This window comes from Bos javanicus, chromosome 16, assembly GCF_032452875.1.
Source record: "Bos javanicus breed banteng chromosome 16, ARS-OSU_banteng_1.0, whole genome shotgun sequence".
NCBI classification, from domain to species: Eukaryota; Metazoa; Chordata; class Mammalia; order Artiodactyla; family Bovidae; genus Bos; species Bos javanicus.
The window spans coordinates 70290698-70309999 of NC_083883.1; the positions used below are offsets into that span (position 1 = coordinate 70290698).

Consider the following 19302-nt stretch of genomic DNA (forward strand, 5'->3'; position numbering starts at 1 on the left):
TCACTTGCAAAACGAGCCTCTAATGACTATTTGAAATAAAGTGACTTTATATTTAGAAAGGGATATTTTGCTAGAATTAGGAATTTTCTCTTCATGTATGTGACCACAAACAAGTACATATATGTGTCATTGAGACAAACAGTGCTTGGTTCAGAGACACATGGATATGTCCTTTTCAAGATCTAAGATGCAGGGTTTCATTTCTGATAAAGCTCTAAGGCCTCTTTCGCAATAACTAGGAATCTCCCAATTCTGTGGTTTCTTAAATCTGGACTGAAATAAAATTTTGGATCATATATTTATATATACAGAAACAGTTATTTCAGCCTTACAAATAAGCATCCACATTTACATATCTGTATCTAGATAAAGATATGTTGTGTGTATATACATACACAAACACACTAAATATATATATACATACATACATATATATATAATACACATGAGTATATACATCATCAACATTCAAATTCTGAATTTTCCTTAATATTAAAGAAATCCAAGAATGTTCTGCCATTGTTTTCTAGAAAGTTTCTGGAACCCCTTTCCTGGACTAGCCTGGCCTTTCTAGGCATGATTTTCCACTATCAATAGTGTAAGCTCAGGGAATACAAATTCATTTATTACTAGCCAAAGAAAAAACACAATTAGGAAAGTTAAAAATGTATAATTCATTCCAAAAATAAAAGAGAAATGACCTTTGGTGATTTTCTGCTTTGCATTACATGCCCTACTCTTTCCCCTCCATTAGAGTAGATAATTGGGAGTTAACCAGGCTCACATACACTCTAACAGCCTTCTCTTCCAGTATGGATAGAGTATGGATAGAATCTATAATCTGAATATTAGTGCTTTTTTAAAAAATGAAATAGTCATCCAGGTATTTAATTGTTATTTACATAGAGTGAGTGATTATTTGCAAAGCTGAATGACTAAATGTATTCTAAAGGAATGGGAACAATTTCTTGTTGGTTTACAGTGCCTGGTATTTATAAAGCTACAAATCAAGTCTCCCCCAACCTTGACCTTCCCCATACCACACATGGGCAAAAACATGAATGTTTCTAGTATTAATATCTACATCTCCTGTTGAGTAGTACTGCAGGCTCAGAAAGGCTGCTGATTCCCACCCTCTAGGTGGCTGCATTTCAATCACAGGTGACTGATCCCTATGTATGCAGTTTGTAAAGCTCTTTGGACTTTTTCTGGCTGCAGGGTGCTATCTAGACAACATAAAGCACTGTTTTATTATATCACAACACTGCAGATCACTGTACCAAGAGGAGTGATGGAGGGAACATGGACACCTACACACACACACACACATATACACATGTACACAGTAACAATTTTCTCCCTGTGCTCCATGTTCCCCTCCTAGAACTAAAGTATTGGGAGGATTCCTGGAAGAACTAGGCTCTAGAAACTGGTTGCTCCTCAGCCAATTGGCAAAAGCCCTTCAATCTGTCAGCTTCCGATGGTGCCCCACCAAGGTCCAAACCCCATCCCAGCCCACTGTGGCCCTCGACCTTTCTTTGCCTAAAGATGCTTAACCAGCGGTTCAAGATCCTGCCTGTTTCTGCCTTCCCATGCTGCCCAGTTTGCTGGCACGGAATGAGGAGGAAACATGCCTTCCACTTAAGGAGCTCGGCCAGGGAAGGAGAGAGATAAAAGGCTGAAGTTGCTACACAATTCAAAAGCAAACAGGACGGAAAACAGAACTTTTCTTTCAAGGCCAAGTAAAACATGGGTGAAGCAGAGTCTGCAATGGGTCAGCCTGCAAAAGGGGGCCAGTGATGCAACTCAGGCATCGGGTACAAAACCCACCGCAGAGAGAGGGGAGCATTGGAGAAGGCAGTACGTTTTGGCAGATCATGGCTTCTCCATGGCAGAGATAAGAACTTTACACACGGCGGGTGGGCAGGGGAGGGTCGGGGGGAAGAGTACCCAGCCCTAATAAACTAATCTCAGCTAATGTAATGTTTATCGAGTTCCTTGGATAATGATACCATGCGTGTCATTACCATCATCAAAACCCAATCTCTGTTTTAAAAAGTTACAGATGATTAACACAACATCAAGTTGTTGCAAACAATTACTTAAAACCCCCACACAGACACAGACGCGGGCGTGTGCACACACACACACACGCACACACACAGAACCAGGAGGTCCCCATATTCTGTAGAATGAGGGAGGCTGCAGCTGTAGGCCGACAGCTTTCATATCCTCATTTGAATAATGTGTCCTGAATCTGTCACTTTATTCATTCTCCTTATGCTCAGTGTACTCTACATCAACAACAAATTAAGTTGTAAATAAGAGACAATCATCACTTTTGTTTTTAAGCAGCTACTGCAGAGAGAATTTCAATGTACGCTCCTTTCGACAGGGGGGAGAAAGAGGTGCTAGAGTTTGCTTTCCGAAGCACAAATATGGGGAAACTACCAGAAACAAAAACAGAAACAGTTCACTGTGGCCAAGGGGAAGGGAAAAAATTCTCTAAAGCGCATCCCTCCAGGACCAGCTGAAATTTCTTCCAAGGAGTTACTCAGACACAAAAAGACAGAGGAGAAGTTTCCGGGACTAGAAGGAAAATCTGTGCGCTCAGTCCTTTGGTCTTAGTACACAAGGAGCCTCCGTGCTTGGCACAGCTTTGGACCGAGGGACAAGTGCATTAAATCAATTACAACACAGGTGTATTCACCAAACCGCCCCACACTCATCCCCATTAACTTCCAAGTGTTCAAATGACTACCTCGTGCACAGAAATTGAAAACATTAATACTGAAAAACATCCTTACCTTTACATCAGAGAAGTAGGTCTTCAGCATGTTGGAGCTGGGATAACGGGTATAAAAGAACATGAGCTTTGCTTTTTTCAAGTGATTGGGTGACAATCCTTCCTGCATGTAGGATGCAGTTGGTTAAGGAGATAATTTCTTGAAACACAAGTACCTACCATCCCTCCCTCCCCCGTGCCAGGAGTCTGGAGGCCCAACCAGTAGCCATGGGAATTCTGGAAGATAAACGACTCTGGCCATGGAATCCATCACTAACTTGCTGTTGCTGGCTCAGAATGACCATTGCTGGTCAGAAATTGCCAAACATAATGGTGAGGATGCACGATTTAGTTGTGGGATCTTGGTGACTTCCTGGTGAGGATGGCAAAACATTTATTCCCCGTTTGAGGTCCTTAGGCTATCTATATGTTCACTTGTTGCTAAGGAGACAAATGCGCCCAACAGGTATTGCACAACTCTTATCATGAGAGTTTTTTTCTTCTTTGCATTACAGTTCTGTTTGTTCTTCTCTTTGCTCTCTGCAGTTGACATCCAATTATTATACTAATGTAAGTGAAAATACAAAATGCATTATTTTGATCACTGTTAGGCAAGCTTCACATTTTACCTTTTAGTGCTAATATAAGGGAGCATCTTGACTCACTTTCTTCCTATCTTATTATTATATCTTGTTAATTGTTTCCTTTTCAATAATAGCTAAAACTTGGGAGGGGTAGTTTGGGCACTGAGAGAACAGGGAGGGGGTGTCGCTTTTGTTAAAGCGAGGATCCAAAACCAGATACAATTTGCCTCTCCTGGATTTATAGTTAACTCCTTGGAGAGTGGCACAGTGGTTGGGGCTAACAAATCAATAAATGTGGGTTAGCAGATCAATAAATGGCCACTTACCCAAAATAAGAAGGCCTATTTATCTGGAAACATCATTACCTTTTAGATCTGTAAACAGCAGCAACTAAAACAGTTCCCAAGAGAATGTGAGGCTAACCATAACAATCCCGGCTTCCTGATTCTCCCCCAGATTCTTGGCACTCCTCAGCACACTCGGAGCGGGGATGGCTCTGGTCACATCTGTGCCGCAGCCTGGCCCTGCCATTTCCTCAGCAAATTAATGGCTTTATAATTTATCAGAAATGAAGACGCACGTGGAGAAAATCAATGTGGTCCCCCACAAGGTCAATTAAGGGTCCTTCCTAGAAGCTTCTCTAAGGATTTTCTCTTAAAAGAGTCTGGGAAAAAAAATAAATAAATAGGGAAAAAGAAGAAAAGAAAATGTGCACGTGTGGTTGTATGCACACACGCACAAGCACACACATGCTTGGCTAACACGCTCCACAACCATTTCACACCACAGGAAGCAAGGACAAATAAACACAGATATTTAAGAAAGGTAAAGGTTTCTAAATGACCTCCATCAAGTGCAGCGTGACCAACCTCAGGAACAGAGAGGGAAACCTGGAAGTTCCTAGAGAAGCGTAATCGAATTAATATTGATAAGCTCTTGTCTACGTATAACAGGGGGCTTAACCAAATATAATGCCGAGAATTTGATCAATTAGCATTCCCCTTAGTATCATGCAATTTGAAAAAGATCACCTTGGTCTGCGAATTGAAAAGTTAATGCCTTTTGTTTCCACTGAAAATAAACACTAAACACTGAAGAAAGAAATTTTGATGTGAGATCTGTAAGCCAAAGCAGCTTAACTGAACTTGTGTTTTTGTTTGAGATCCTTAATGATTACAAAGACGATAATTTATGACTGACATACTTCTTGTGCCAAGGAAAGAGCTGAAAGGCCCTCCAGTAACCTCCATTAGACCGAGAGAGGGGACTAAAGGAGCCCGGCACACTTCAGGACCATCTGTCCAAATGGATAAGTGAAATAATAGTTGCAAGCTGTCTCCTATTGCCTCGTGATAAGAGTTTTAGGCAAGTCCAAACTTCAACAAACATGCTCAGATCTGGGTTCTAATCTGTTCTTTCAGACCGGCTACATTCAAACAACTTGGTACATTTAATTATTAGCGGGGAAAAGTCCCAAATCTTTTCAAATTTGGTCTCATACAAATCAAACTGCTTTGCTGTGGCTTTCAGAGATTTCTTGAGCCACCAAAACTTCCTGGAGCTTTCAATGTCTTTAAATTATGCTAAGATGTTTTCATCATTTTTATTAAAAAAAAAAAACCAAAACAAAAGAGCAAAGTATCCATCTTCTTTTGATTGGGATTTAGAGGCTTTTTATTTCATGACAAAATCATCCTAATTTGAATTTCTCAAGTCCATTTTTTTTTTTTTTTGCTTTAAAATGCTTCCTGTTGGAAATACTTGGAATTGATCAGTGGCAACAGAACACAGAATGCATCTTTATATCTTGCTCATCATGTAATGAAGATAAAATTCCCATAAAATATATGTTTCTAATAAACTATTAAAAATAGCTAATGAAAGATTTAAAAGCCAACAGTTAGATAATCCTTTCTTTTCCTCCTCAAAATAAATCTGAACTGACCAATTGGTTAATTTCCCTTTTAAGTGCTTGTGCTGAAAAGCAACTGTTCTTCCAAGAAAGCACTAGCTGTTTCCAGGATACTTACACACGCACAATGACTCATGATGGAATAGATTCAGTAAACATACAGCTGTACTGAACACGAGCTAAGCTCCATTCAAGGCCAGGAAAGAAAATGAGCACAAATAAATATTAAGGAGGTAAAGGGGGGGCGGGGTGAGGGGGGATGGAGCGCAAACAAGATCTGTCCCGGCAGCTCATGTGGCTTTGCCTCAATTCTCTTAGCCATAGCTTTGTGAAGACAGATGACATTCAATTCTATGTATAATGCAAAATAGACAATAACTGCTGAAACTTGAGACAGCTGCCAGGTGTAAAAAAAAAAAGGAAAAGAAAAGAAAAAGAAAAAAAAAGAAGAAAAGATGATAAATCCATAAATTAATGAAAGACATCTGCTGGGGAATATAAAAGATCAGAGAAGTAGGGGACTGCAGCTGAACCTAAAACGGTGTTCAAACAACCTGAGAATGTAAGTGTTGTCTGTTTACCAAGCAGGGTACAACCTCACCTAAACAACAGCCGCAGGAGGAGCAGTGGAGGCAGCAAAAAGGCAAATGGGAGGATAAGAGGTTGTGAAGCCTGCAGGAAGAAAATTCTTTCTTTCCCCAACTGAATCCTGAATCGTGCCTAGAGATTTTACGTGCTGCAGGGCCAACCAAATACACCGGGAGTACTAATTCTCAAACGTTTTTAAAATCTGGAGGATTTTAGCTTTCTCCTTAAGCTCTGATTTGCTATGTTTCTAAGAGACTTTTCCCCTTAGACACCTTAAATGGGCAGAAAAGATCTAAATTCTCACATGTCATAAAGAGACAGAGCCAGTTGTGGCTCCACCAGAAGTTTAACATAATCAATGGGATGTGTAGTTTATGGAATTTTTTTTTTTAATGTACTTACTTCATAATCAGAGGGAGGGAGAAGAGAGGAACCCAGGGTGTTCCAGTCTTTAATAGTCATGTTTCCCTACAGATAATACACCTAACATAACTAACTCCTGTGGCCCCACGTGACTTCCAAAATAGTAAAAAATCAACTTCTATGGATTCATTCATATTTTAGAAATTCACTTTGAATTCAGGTCTTCTGGGTGGATTTTTAGCTTCAAATCATCAAGCCATTTTTCTTTTTGAACCTCAAGTATTTTTTAACATTCCCCCTAAAAGCCCACCAGGGAAAGCTGGCTGCTGGGGTGCAGAGGCTCGGTTTCTTCACCTGCATGTCTTAACCGCGCCTGGAACATGGCTCTTGTGCTTTACTTGGCTGCATGCAAATGTTTGAGGCCCGAACAAGGCTATTTTTCTTGAGATGCAAAGAGGATGCATGACAAGGAACATCAGGAGGAAAAACAATTGGCTGGCTGTTTCTTTTGGAATTTGAATAAAACTTAATATTTGATTAAATAGATTCATTTGCAAAGACACTGAACAAATTTTTATATCCAAGACATGAGCTTTTGGGGCAGGTGCACTGACATTCAGTTTACCATGCACACATTCACTATTGCCCTTCTATCAGAAAAGATACCAAGGTAGTGCATTCCATGATATAGAACATATACGCTTTATGTGCGGGACTTGGAATGGATTTATCTGATAAGCTGGTGTCCTTGATAGTTCTTATCTTGGCTCCTTTGTTCAAAGAAACAGATGATGCCTTTGGGGTGGGAAAGAATCGTTCCCTAAGTATTCAATTATCCGTTACAGTTTGGAAAGCCATGAACTAAAGAGAAAAGCAATAATGGAAATCATGAAGATACCATTTCATCCCATTTCTCCTCATTTCGATTGAGCTTTTCAAAGAATAACTGCATAACAGGTTCAGATATGGCCTTGTCTACCTAAATTGAAGTCCACTCACTTGCTGTGATTCCTAGAGATTTCTTTGAACTAAAAGCTTGAGAATTTTGCCTAGGCATCATCATCAAGAAAGTCAAGGGAAGAACTCATTGCCACACAAGGTCAGAGACGAGAGAAAAGGACATCCAGTCTCCCAACAAACACTCCTGTTCTCACTGCCTTCAGAACTGTGTAGACTCCAGAAAATGGTACTCACCTATCTTTTTCCTGAGAAACAATATAGCAAAGAGATAAATGGTTAACAGGGCGAGGTTGTGGAGGGGAAAAGAGAAAGAAACAGAAGCTGGAAGGACAGCAGGAAGGAAATGTAATCATTAATTGCAGGAAGACGCCAAAACTATTTAGCGACGCACAAGAAATAACTCCAGGTGTAAGCAACTAGTATTTCATAGGAACACAGGTGTTTCCAAACATCCCTGTTGAGCAGAATCTTCTGCCATAAGAGAAAGAAGTTATTCATTCCTTTGAAGAAGCAGCAACTAAATTCTCTTTAAAGCCTTTGATATGTATAGAAAGAAAAGGAAGTTCTTCCTATTCAAATCCTCAGAATTCCTCAGGGGATTTAGAGAGGGTGAGACAGGAGCAAAAGCAACACTTTCAGCAATCCAAAGATGGTTTTCTTAGAAGATTCAACTTATTTAAAAACAACAACCAGAAACCAGCATCTTGAGTTTTAGAGTTAAGTATGGCCTTATAGGACTGAAACCTGGCTTCAATAGTCATCCAAATGGGCATGTCCCTTTCCTGTGTGTGTGTGTGTGTGTGTGTGTGTGTGTGTGTGTGAGACAGAGACAGTGAGGAGAGAGAGAACCCACCATCACTACAACTGGCTTCAAAATGAAGTAAGAGATCTCCGAGGAGCAATGGGGTCTGGCCCTGGACATGAGCCTGGTATGAGCCCCAGAAGAAGCTCTCCTGCAAGGTGTAAAAAAAAAAAAAAAAAAAAAATTCATGCCTGTGCCTTTGTTTGTTGCCTTTCTCATCACCAACAGCTATATTCCAATTTGACCAATGTTTGTTGCCTGCTTATGAGGTGTATGACATGGTGCCTGGCACAGCTTTGATTCAGTACTGGTGGATTCAACCTCAGATCTCTGAAAGTTAAGATTTGTAAATCAGCAACCAAACCAAGACTCATCTGTTTACGTCTTAAGTCCTCACATCTTTCCCTCCAGACATTATCCTCTTCTTCCTCTCTACAAAAAGAGACTCTGTGCTTAACTGCCCAAGTGGGTCTCATATGTGTATCGCACATTCACCTTATCAGAAATCTTCGCTGCTATCTTGAATAGGCTGGAAAGATGACTTTCATATCAACGAAAACACATTTCTACCACAGCTGGGACTTTGCCCTTACATGGCAGCCTCTGGAGTGGGTTTAGATATGAAAATGCCAATCTCTAGTCATCAAGACGATTGCTCAAAACCCTCACGTTAGCAACAGCCAACTTAATAGCTAAATTTTATATCCATCTGACAATTTCTTATAAAAGAAACAGGCCTCTACTTGCCCCAAATGCTACTATTCTACACCCCCAAAACATCAACAACCACACGATTTTTTAAAAATTTACTGAAAGGACCAATTTATAGAGAAAACAAAAAAACATGAGTTAAAAATAACTAGAGTTCAGGACAGGTCTAATGAAAAAATGTAACTGGCATTTCAAAAGTCAGGTTCAAAATATAAAAGAGACCTAAAAAGAGGCATTTTTAAAGTTGAATACAGCTGAGTTTTATATTTAATTGTGCTCTCTTGCTTTCCAAAATAATTTGCTTTGTGTATGTTAGGACAAAAGATTTCTGTGTATGGCTGAACAGAGGTTAATCATGCATAGAGGCAGCTGCACCAGACCCGAAGAACAGACCTTGGGTGAACGAGAGAGATGGATGTCGTCTGAATAAATTAGTACCTGTATATTTCCTTTAAAAAAAAAAAATCCCCCTTAAAGAATAAGGAGAGCATCTAACTCCCCATCCACATCCATCCTCTCCCACTGCAGCCTCCCACCAGCAAACTGTTCCTCCTAAGATTTAATCAGGCCTTCTTTAAACAGACCAGGAGCCTTCTAGATGGCTAAAGGGAGAATTCTTCTTACGGAATCTTGGGGATCTCGAAACTGACTTTACTCCAGTATGAGTCTTACTGTGTTAAAATCTGATGAGTGCAATATTACACTGAGATTTCCTCCCTCCCCCATCCTCTAAAAATACTCTTGAGGGAGAAAAAGAAGAAGAAGATAATACGGGAAGAAACAGCAGAAAAAAAAACACTGCTGCAAAAGCACAGATGGAATAGGAGCGCTTGGGAGCAATCAACAACTTGTGAAAGTTGCAGGGATGTTGGTTTCCTGTAAAGCTTTTGTGCAACCAGAAGCCCCACGCACGTGTTGATAAAAGCCTATGCCTCCGAACAAGAGGGCAGACTGGAGAAGACAGGAATCTACATGACTCTAAAACCCTGGGTAAACCTGACCTTGGGGGAAGACTTTTGGCTTTCGGTTTGTTTTCTCCTTGGGCTGGGGTGGGGGTGGGGTGCAAATGAAAGGATATTGCACTTCCCGAATACGGTGAGATCTCAGACATGTCTTGAAGATCGCCACACTCGGATTTGATGAGAGACAAGGAGAGCCCTTCCGCGGTGCTGGGTGGGTGTGCTGGTGAACAGGGGTGGTGGCTCAGGTGGTGGGACGACATCTTGGTCCTCAGACTCGTGGTCTCCCTAGTTAAGTCTAAGGATTCAGGAGAGGCTCGGTCTTTCCCCGAGAAGGAGCCGGTGGGAGCACCTATTGGACTCTGAAACGGGTAGGCCATCAAGGGGAGGGGGAAGGGGTGGCGGAAGGTGGACGTGGTGAAGCCCGCGGTGGCCGACAGGGGCGACTGGTGCAGGGGCTGGTGGTGGCCGCCGGCGGGGGGGCCGGAGGCAGACTGGTCCGAGGAGTTTTTGCGGACTACCAGGGGCAGGGCTTCCGTCTGGTCTGTGGAACCCGGCATCTGCACGTTGCCAAAGGTGTCCAGGGGGTTCGGAATGATGACATCGCCAAAGCACTGCAGGCGCTGGTTGGCGGTGTGGAAGTTGTGGTTCTCCCCGTTGACTGCAAACCTGGCCTGGGGGATCTGCAGCGGTGGGAAGACCTGAGGAACTTGGCGGGAGGGTTTGGCCGAGAAGACTTTGACCACCGTGTCCACCACCTGCGACATGGCAGTGTTCAGTTCCTGTTTCAAGGTCTCGGCCAAGTGTTTGCCTTCAGGCTGCAGGGAGTTGGGCCCGGGGTCTCGTTCTTTGTGGCTGCCTTCTCGCTTGGGCTTGTTTTCGGCCATTTCCTGCTCCCGGATCAGGGCCCGGGCTCGGTCGATGAACTGCCCCGGGTCCAGCTCGCACATCTCATTGTCTGACCTCCCCACCGAGTCCTGGGCCCTGGCCTCCAGGATCTCGGAGCGCATGCTGTCTTCAGACAGGTTACCATCTTCATCATTTTCAGAATCGGTGCTGTCATAGATTTGGTAGAACTTTTCCTGCAGCTGGCGCAGCTGTTTCTGCATGTCCTCCAGCTGCTGCTTCAGCTGTCGGCGCTCCTCTCGCTTCTGTTCTTTGCGGGCTGAAACCAGCTGCTGGAAACTCTGCTGCTGCTGCTGGGGCAGCTTCTGCTTGCGTTTGTTTTCTCGGTAACTTTCTCGGGGACTCACAGACTGCGGGGCCATCTCTCTTTCATTTTCATTGCCCCGTAATGCCACACTGGGGGAATGGCTCATACCCCGGATTATATTCTCAACCCGGGCGCGCTTTGCTCTCAGGTGCTCGTCACATAAGCGATCCATATCAAACTGGCTCATAGTAGGCCTGCCAAAAGGGGAAAGACACTCTGGGGGGCTGTCTCTTGAAGAGTTGCTGCATATATCCTCCTGATGTACTTCGGAGCCTGTACTAGAGAGACCGCTGGCTTGGAAACTGGGCTCCGTGCCACCATTTTTGTTCATGTTATTTTTCAACAGCTGGGAAATTATAGTTGCTCCTGGAAAAGGCATCATGGCATCTTCATACGAGTTCGCCCTCTTCAGCAGCTTGCGGAGTACGTTTGACTTCTCCCCATCTGCATGCTGCACCACTGAATACTCAACATCCTGCTCGGAACCTTGGGGATTCATGGCACTAAAAAACGTGGCTCTTGCCTTAGCGAAAAATGCAGATGCTGTCCCTACCGTCCTTTTCACTCCAATGTCAACTCTTCTCCTCTTGGTTTGCCGGCTTAAGAGGGCTGTGCTGTCATGGTCAGGCATCACTGGACAGTTATTGTGCCATCTTCAAAAGCTCGTCAGCTGGGCACAGCTCAAGAATCCCGGGACCCTGGCCAACAGAACAAAAGGACTGATGAATCATTTTCTTTAAATTTCTCCAAATTTCCTGACCTCAATCCTGAATCAAATGCAAAATGCATAGGCTCTGGGATTTATGGCACATTACAATTATTGCAATTTATTATGCACTCTGCTTGAAATGAAACATTTTTAAATATTTCTGCTCCACTGGTTTAAGATGGATTAAGATTAAAAAAAAAAAAAAAAGCAAAAACTGCTTAAGCACCAGTAATATGATTCTCTTTCACAAATGCCTAAAATGATACTGTTTATCTTCAGAAGAAACAGTAGATTATAAGAACACAGCCTCTGACAACCAATTGATTAAATTTTGGGCACTGAGATTCATATTACAAAAGCAGATAAAAGTGGTCCATACTTAAGAAATAAGGTTAAATTTTGAGGATGCATGAAATCTGAATGAAAAATTCCATTTCTGCAATAGAATTATTGTGGCTTTAATGCTATTAAGGGGAAATGAGTCTAAAAAATGCAAATATTTCACATACATCCTTTATTACTGAATTTTAAAATATTTTTGTCATATGTGAAATGGGGAAGAGAACACTCCCATCAGCATCTTTCCAACACAAATGGTCAATTTAACATGGAAATAAATGCACAAATACTCATTTTACAAGTCTGCTTATTTAGCACAGATATGCGCTTTTTTTAATACTAAAAATCACATCTGAAGATGATGTCTGTTGCTGGATTTTAATGTAAGTATGAGAATATTTATAAATTTTCATCTTGTCTTTTTGATGACTTAAATTTTAAAGTTGGACTCAGTGCAAAAGAAGGACATTATCACATTTTAGAAATCCATATGTGGAACAATAAATTGAGTTAGGCAAGGATAAATACATCATCAGTACTAGTTTTTTTTTTCCTATCATCTGCCAAAATAATACTTCAAATGCCTGAAGAAACTCTTTAACATACACCACTTGTGAATCTTATTTCTTATGCCAAATTAAAACATTGAAAAAAAAGACACAGAAAAAAAAAAGACTGAAAGGAGATACATAAAGGAGAAAGAAGATAACGTCAATTAACTATGTGAGAAAGGGAAATACTGTCTCTGCATATGAACTTCCATTGTTTCTTGGGAACACAATATAAAAAAAGAATATCCTTCCTTGCATTTTATAAAAGGCACTTGACATATTTTGTGGTGTTAACCAGTGATGGCTAACCCCCAATTCTGTCTAAACGTTAAGATGTCACATCTCCTTGCTTACAATGGACGTTTTAAGAAGAAAATGAAAAAAAAATTTTTTTCACACGAGATTTATCTAATATTAAACTTCACGTTTGCTTAACAGAGCACATCTTCACAATAACAGGGTCTATTGCCAAGGGCAGCGTGCAGAGTGTTTGGAAGAGCTCCCATCTCTCTCGGTTCACCTGTAAAAACATCTACGTGCTCCCTAGGACTGCATCTGTGGCTAGTTTTAAAGAATGACTATCCATGCAAATAGGCATAATTTCAGCATGAAATAACCTGTAAAAATCAAGAAAAAGCTCAATGCTTAGATGGCAGTGTGTATTTTTTTTTAAGTGACAAAGATGTCATCCTGCAACCCTTGTTCCCAGTTTTCCTATGAAGATGCAACCTTTAAATAAAACCTGGTTCAGAGTGTCAAGAAAGCAATACGATGCTTCTTTATATGTTTTTTGGATGCTTGAGGGTAAAATAGTTTTTGTGTGCCTCAGGATGAAATTTCCTAAACTTGGAATGGAATCAGATCTTGATAACTTCAGCATTAGAGTTCAAAATTGAATTCAAGATGATTGTGACCCCTCACACATTAATAAATGAAATTGGCTTCAGGAATACAAGAATCCAATGGCAAATATTTCACTAACATGTTAGATCTGATAAATCAGGTACAGCTGTCAAGTGAGAGCAAAAGGGGGGGAAACTGAGACAAACAAGAAAAAAGATGAATTATTTTAAAGCTCAGAAAGACTCGCATATTGAGGGGGACGTTTTTTGCAAGGAGGACTCTGTGTGTATATATCAGTTTTTCAAAAAGAGAGTTCATTGCCATTCTTTAAAAATTTTACCTCTTGTCTTTTTGTGTGTAAATCATTTTCCCCTTAATAGCACCTGAAAAGCACACAGGTCTCCAATCAAAATGTCGAATAAACTTTCTGCAGTATTTTCTTCCCTTGTTCCTCCTAACATCCTATCTGGATTTTCCTCCTACCCATCCTTGTTATAGGAAGAGCATCTCTGCAAGAGAGGCTAAGAAACAACATGCTGGTCTAAGAGATGAACACAAGGTCACCCACAGCCATCCTTCCTTTCCCAGCTGCCTCTACCTCTGCGTCAACTGCACTTCCTCTCCTCTAGCCTAGGTATCAACAGCTGCATCCCCACCTCATGCCTGAGCCAAGAGGAGGGCTGTGCTCTTTCTAAGGTGGAAAGAAATGATACGCTCATCTTCAGTGGCGAATGCGTGTTAATTAAACATGATCGTTGGGTGTTATAAGAAGAAAATATCCTGTAACTTCTTTAAAATTCCCCAAACGAAACTGATTTTTGCAATTCTCTTTCAACTGGTCAGCATTCTTAGATCAAATAATAATTTGTTTCTGTTTGGGGCTAAGGGAAATTATATACTTTTAGGTCTTATTGTAAAATGTACAGCTGAGACATAACAATCAGGACAAAACAAATGGGAAAACTAGGAAAAATTATATAATCCAGCAAAACAAGGCATTATATTAATAGGCGTGAATAAATAACTCTCTCCATATAGCTTTGAGCTGAATTCAAAAATGAAGGTATAGGAGTCATACACATTGGAATTATAACCCATGGAGGCTATAGGCGAGATTAAATAAAATAACTAGTGACTATAGTACTTTATCAGCATCATGTTTCATAAACAGTATATATGAATATTTTACCACACAAGAAAATGCATTGTTAAATGACTATAATATAAGTTAAATCACCTGAAAATGCTTTCAAAAGTGCTTCCATGACTTCCCAGTTCAGAATTTAGAGAATGCTATGGAATGAATTTATCAGTGATATCAACCTGCCCATTAAAGATTTTTAAAAATTCCCTTATTTATTAATATATGTATTAAGCCATATGTTTCAACTACAATTATTATTGATTTTTATTATATTTAATTTTAATCTTGAGTTTAACCTGGCAATGGGAAACCTTCTGATCAGCACTGGTGAACATCAATATCAGCAAGTATGTAGAAAAATACTGATACAGAATTTGAACCCAAATGTATTATCGATTGATACACATATTCTATTCCTTTAATTAATATGAAAATCTACACAGAATATTTTATTATTAAATATTGGGTTGTACCACTTGGCATCTAACTACACAAATGCTTTAATAATTTCTATATGAGGAGTATCTTAACATTAGCAGATTCTTCCCAGAGAAAAGAACAAACATCCAAGTATAATCAAGTCAGATTTTAAGGACTCCACAACATTCATTAAAATCTGAATTATCTGAAGAATGTCAGATAACTTTACAAGGAGAATCCTAAGGAAGCCGATGATAATGTAAGTAGAAAAGAATTTTCAGGGGAGGATTTCAAAGGAACACTGCAGTGTGAAGTAGAAAGTGGTGAAGTGCTCTGCTTTAAGTTTATGGGTGGATGAGTCCCTTCGCGTTCACCTGAACCTACCAAACACTGTTAACAGGCTATACCCCAATACAAAATTAAAAGTTTAAAGTTTTGGGTGAAAAAGTTATTTGGAAGGGGGTGCAACCTTTACGCCTCTATCTGGAGTCCAGATTCTGGACAAAGATGTGTTCACTATGGTTTTTATTCAAATAGTTCAGGTAAATCTTTCATGAGATGGGGAAGAAGGTATGGTTGGAGTGGTTTCCTGCTTGGATTATATAGATCATCAGTCTTGATTGATAAAATGATTTGAAGAAATTGCTCAAGCCTATGATTTTACTTCTTTTAGAAAACCACCTTTAAGTGGGCCTCTGATCTACTTGGGTCAAGTCTCTTATGAAATTTCAAGTGGAAGAACACCAACAAAGAACACTGTGAATCCATCTGGAAATCAGTAATTCAAGGGGGAAAATCAGATGACTTGATTTAGGTACTCCCCCCCCACCCCCTGCCGCGCCACCCCCCCAGGCCCCCTACCAAGCTGTCCCCTTCACTGTATTTAAGAGTCCATTTCTGCTAATTAGCAACTTTCTCCTTGGAGAAGTTCCTGCTATAAGGTTAAGAAAGCCTTTGGTGTTTACTGTGAATAATCCACTTGATATTAGTTAATACTTAAATTAATTGTCAAAGCTTATAACAGATTCTAAATTTTCCTATCATAGAGTTCTCAAATCAGAACCATTTCATTTAAAATTCCTCCATTCTATCAAAAATTCCATATATTTTTCACCTGCAAGATGAAAACAGCAATTTTCTGGAACATGCCTAAAATATTCATTTCTACTTATTTAAAAAGTAATAATTCACCAGATTAGTAAAAAAAAGGGAGTGAGAAATAACTTTAAGAAGAAACAATTTTTTTTCTTTCTGAAGAGAACTGAAATACTCTAACTGTCCTTTGAAGCTTTAGAATACACCAGGCAATAGGTTTTAGAAATTTCTTATGTATATGTCCTTTACAATATATACGGATACTTAATTAGAATCCAATTATAACGTATCAGGCACAATCCATCTTTCTATTATTAAATTACTAACATTTTATAAGCTTTTATTAATCTTGAACCTTACCATTCCTTATCTTAACAGTTGTAAATGCAAACAATACCTATAAGAAATTCATGAAAAAAGGCCTATTTCACTTTGAATTAATAAAGAGCACGCCTGGCAGCTAGGTTATGTTTTAAGATTATAAGTGCTACTTACAGAAGAAAGATGTTAGGGAATGAATAAAGTGAGAACAAAGATGAATGTTACGTATGCATGACATTTTTCCCACAAGGTGGTGATTAAACTAAATAGAATTCTGGATAATGGACACATAAAAATATCAATAAGTGCCCAGCACAGAAAATACTTAATAAAAATAAAGCAAATGAACATATCCATAGATGACATATTAATTATGAAAGAACTGCAAAAGCATCCAAGAAAAGTATTAGGAGGAACTTGGATGTTTAAGTTGAAAGAATAAATGACATACACTCTCTCATTTTCATGAAACAATGATCATCCACCAAGCAACCAAACCAACCAGCAAAAACCATTCGCCATCTAATCTAATTCTATGCAACTCAAGAAGCAGCCTGGTTGAAAGAAAATAAATAAATAAATAAAAGATCAGATGTTGAGAATCCAGATATAGTGCCTACACTGAATTCTCAATAGCCTCCTTCACACACGAAGCCACAGTCCTTACCTTCCTTAGTTTTACCATTGCAGAAACAGGTCCACGGTGTAGCACATGGACAGGTTAACCAAATTACTCCCCCTTTTCTTCATCACCACCCACAGCCCATTTAATTTTGAAAATGCTCAGAAGTTCTTGCAAGAAACTCTTCAGAGAGCGAACTGCCTGCATCTTGCATCAAATAGAAAAGCACAGTTACCTCTCACATACTTGAGATTTTCCTTCTCCATCAAAGTACTAACTAGGACATCTGGCACATGTCTGGTACAATGACAGGCTCATTCTACTTTATGAGAGTATTTAACATATGACTTGAAAGAGTTTATGCACATACCTATTCTTTCTGGGCAGGGAGAAAGCACGCTAAAAAGATAAGCATTAACAACAGTAACACTTTCAAACTCACTTTGGTATTCTTGGCAGTTACACATACTACCCATGGATGTCCAAATCACACACACACACACACACACACACACACACATACAAAAGAAAGCTCTCATCACTCCCCCGCAACGCCCCCACAGACCTGGGAGACAGGCGTAAACCAGAGGGAAGCAAAGAGAAAGTCAATGTCCCTCCACCTGCTGCCTGAAGTGGGGGGTAATTTCAGCTGCCTGGCAGACAGAAGCCTGAGACACAGCCTCCCTAGCAGCCTGCCAACATCCTTAAGAAAAATAAACAAACACATACCAACTTGTCCCCCACCCCCAACCAAAGGACTCACATGGCAGGGCTCAAAACATAACAACAGCCTAGTTCCCATTAGCCCGGACAATCCTATTAACCAGGGCAACCATAAATTCATAAACCTCTACAACCCTGGAGCACAGCACCGTGGTCTGGAACGGTACAGACATACACAGACACAGAGGAAATTTGCACCTGTCTTTCTTGACACAACACACCTGTCAGGCCCTGCCCATGCACAGCCCTCGGGCTAATAGACCTCTGCCTACGTAGTCTAGGAAAGTACATTTTTTTTTTTTTCCTTTTGGTAAGGGAGGTTATAGATGGGAGAGAGGGTGGGGTGGGGAGAGAGGAAGAGAAGAGACTTCTAGCCTTGACTTTGAGAGAAGGCCACCCTGTGCTTGCACTGTTTTCATAAGCTCAAGGAGACAACCAGACCTTCTTGGAAAAATAAAAACAAGCAGGTGAGTTCTCAGCCTTCCCCCAGGCGGAGTGGGTTCTGGATTGCCAAGAACAGCAGTTTCACACTCCAACCTGCCTCCTTGGGCTATTTAAGACTGTCGATCAACCCCTCCTCCCAGTTCTTCTCAGCCTGCCAGGAGGACTCTCTACTTCCGAAAAAAAAAAAAAAAAAAAGCTGAAAAAGTGGCGGGAGACCTGTGAGTCTCCCTCCAAAACTACTCCCCGTCTAACTTCACTTCCGCGCCCCCCACCCCCGGCCCCTCCAATCCACACTCTCCACCTACGTTGAGTTTTAGCCGGAGGAGTAAGTGGCGGGCACACCCGAAGGACCAACAACTTGCTAAACCGGGGGCTTTGGGGAATGTCTCCCCCGACCCCAGCTTGCCCTCGTCGCCCCCTCTCCTTGTCTGTTCAGGCAGGATAGCCGCTCTCCCCGCGCCGCTCCCCCCTCCTCCGGACTTTTCTTCCCAGTAGCAATCACGCTCACCTCTCCATTCCTCCCTTTCCAGTCCTCCGAAGTGGGGCAAAATTGTAGGTACCACCCAGACGAACCAAGATCAGATGGAAGCAGCCCAACCGAACCGACCGCCGGCGTTGACTGCGAGCAGATCCGCTGGGCAAGAACATCCCCTACCCCCACCCGGACCGCGATCCTTCCATCCTTCCGCGGCGCTCGCGCCCCAGCTCCCCCTCCGACCACGCGACCCCCCCGCCCCCCGCAACCCGAGGCTTCCAGTGCCACCTTACCCTACTGAACTTGACTTAGCCCTGGGTCCTGGGAGCTCAGGAGAGGGGAGCCGCGCTCGTTGCCCGGGACCATCTCTCCACTGCTCCAACCCCGATCTCAACATTTCGGCTTCGACAGCGTTTTGAGAGGCAAGTAGCCGAGCGCCCCCCCTCCACCCCACCCCCTCCTCCTCCTCCTCCCTCTCCCTTCCTCCCTACTCCCTGGCCCTCTGCTGGGGTTAAAAAGGAGAAGTGAAAGGTATGCAAATGACAAGCAAATTGGAAGAGCCTGGAAGAAAGGCAGCTATAATAAACAAGACAAAGAGAGAGGACGTGGGGACTAGCCCAGGAGTTTTCCTCCGGGCGAGATGGGAAGGATGAGGCTGGGGAGGAGACCCGGGGGATTCAGACGAACAAAAAGCGACCCGGTCCCCCTCGCGGTCCTCTCTCCGGAGAAGAGGGCCAGA

The 19302-nt window shown here is 41.5% G+C and overlaps 1 protein-coding gene across 5 annotated transcripts in view; it reads right to left on the minus strand.

The window, feature by feature from the left end:
• Nucleotides 1-19302, minus strand: part of PROX1 (prospero homeobox 1) — a 56429-nt gene that overhangs the window by 35085 nt on the left and 2042 nt on the right. For 2 of the 5 annotated variants that reach the window (XM_061383523.1, XM_061383521.1), the window contains exon 2: nucleotides 8004-11575. In XM_061383523.1, coding sequence (XP_061239507.1) covers nucleotides 9382-11508 — 2127 coding nt within the window. In that variant the 5' untranslated portion in view covers nucleotides 11509-11575 and the 3' untranslated portion in view covers nucleotides 8004-9381. Of the gene's footprint in view, nucleotides 1-2807; nucleotides 2916-8003; nucleotides 11576-18596; nucleotides 18789-18856; nucleotides 19011-19302 lie in introns of those variants that run through there. The other 3 variants (XM_061383525.1, XM_061383520.1, XM_061383522.1) reach the window with 3 other exon arrangements.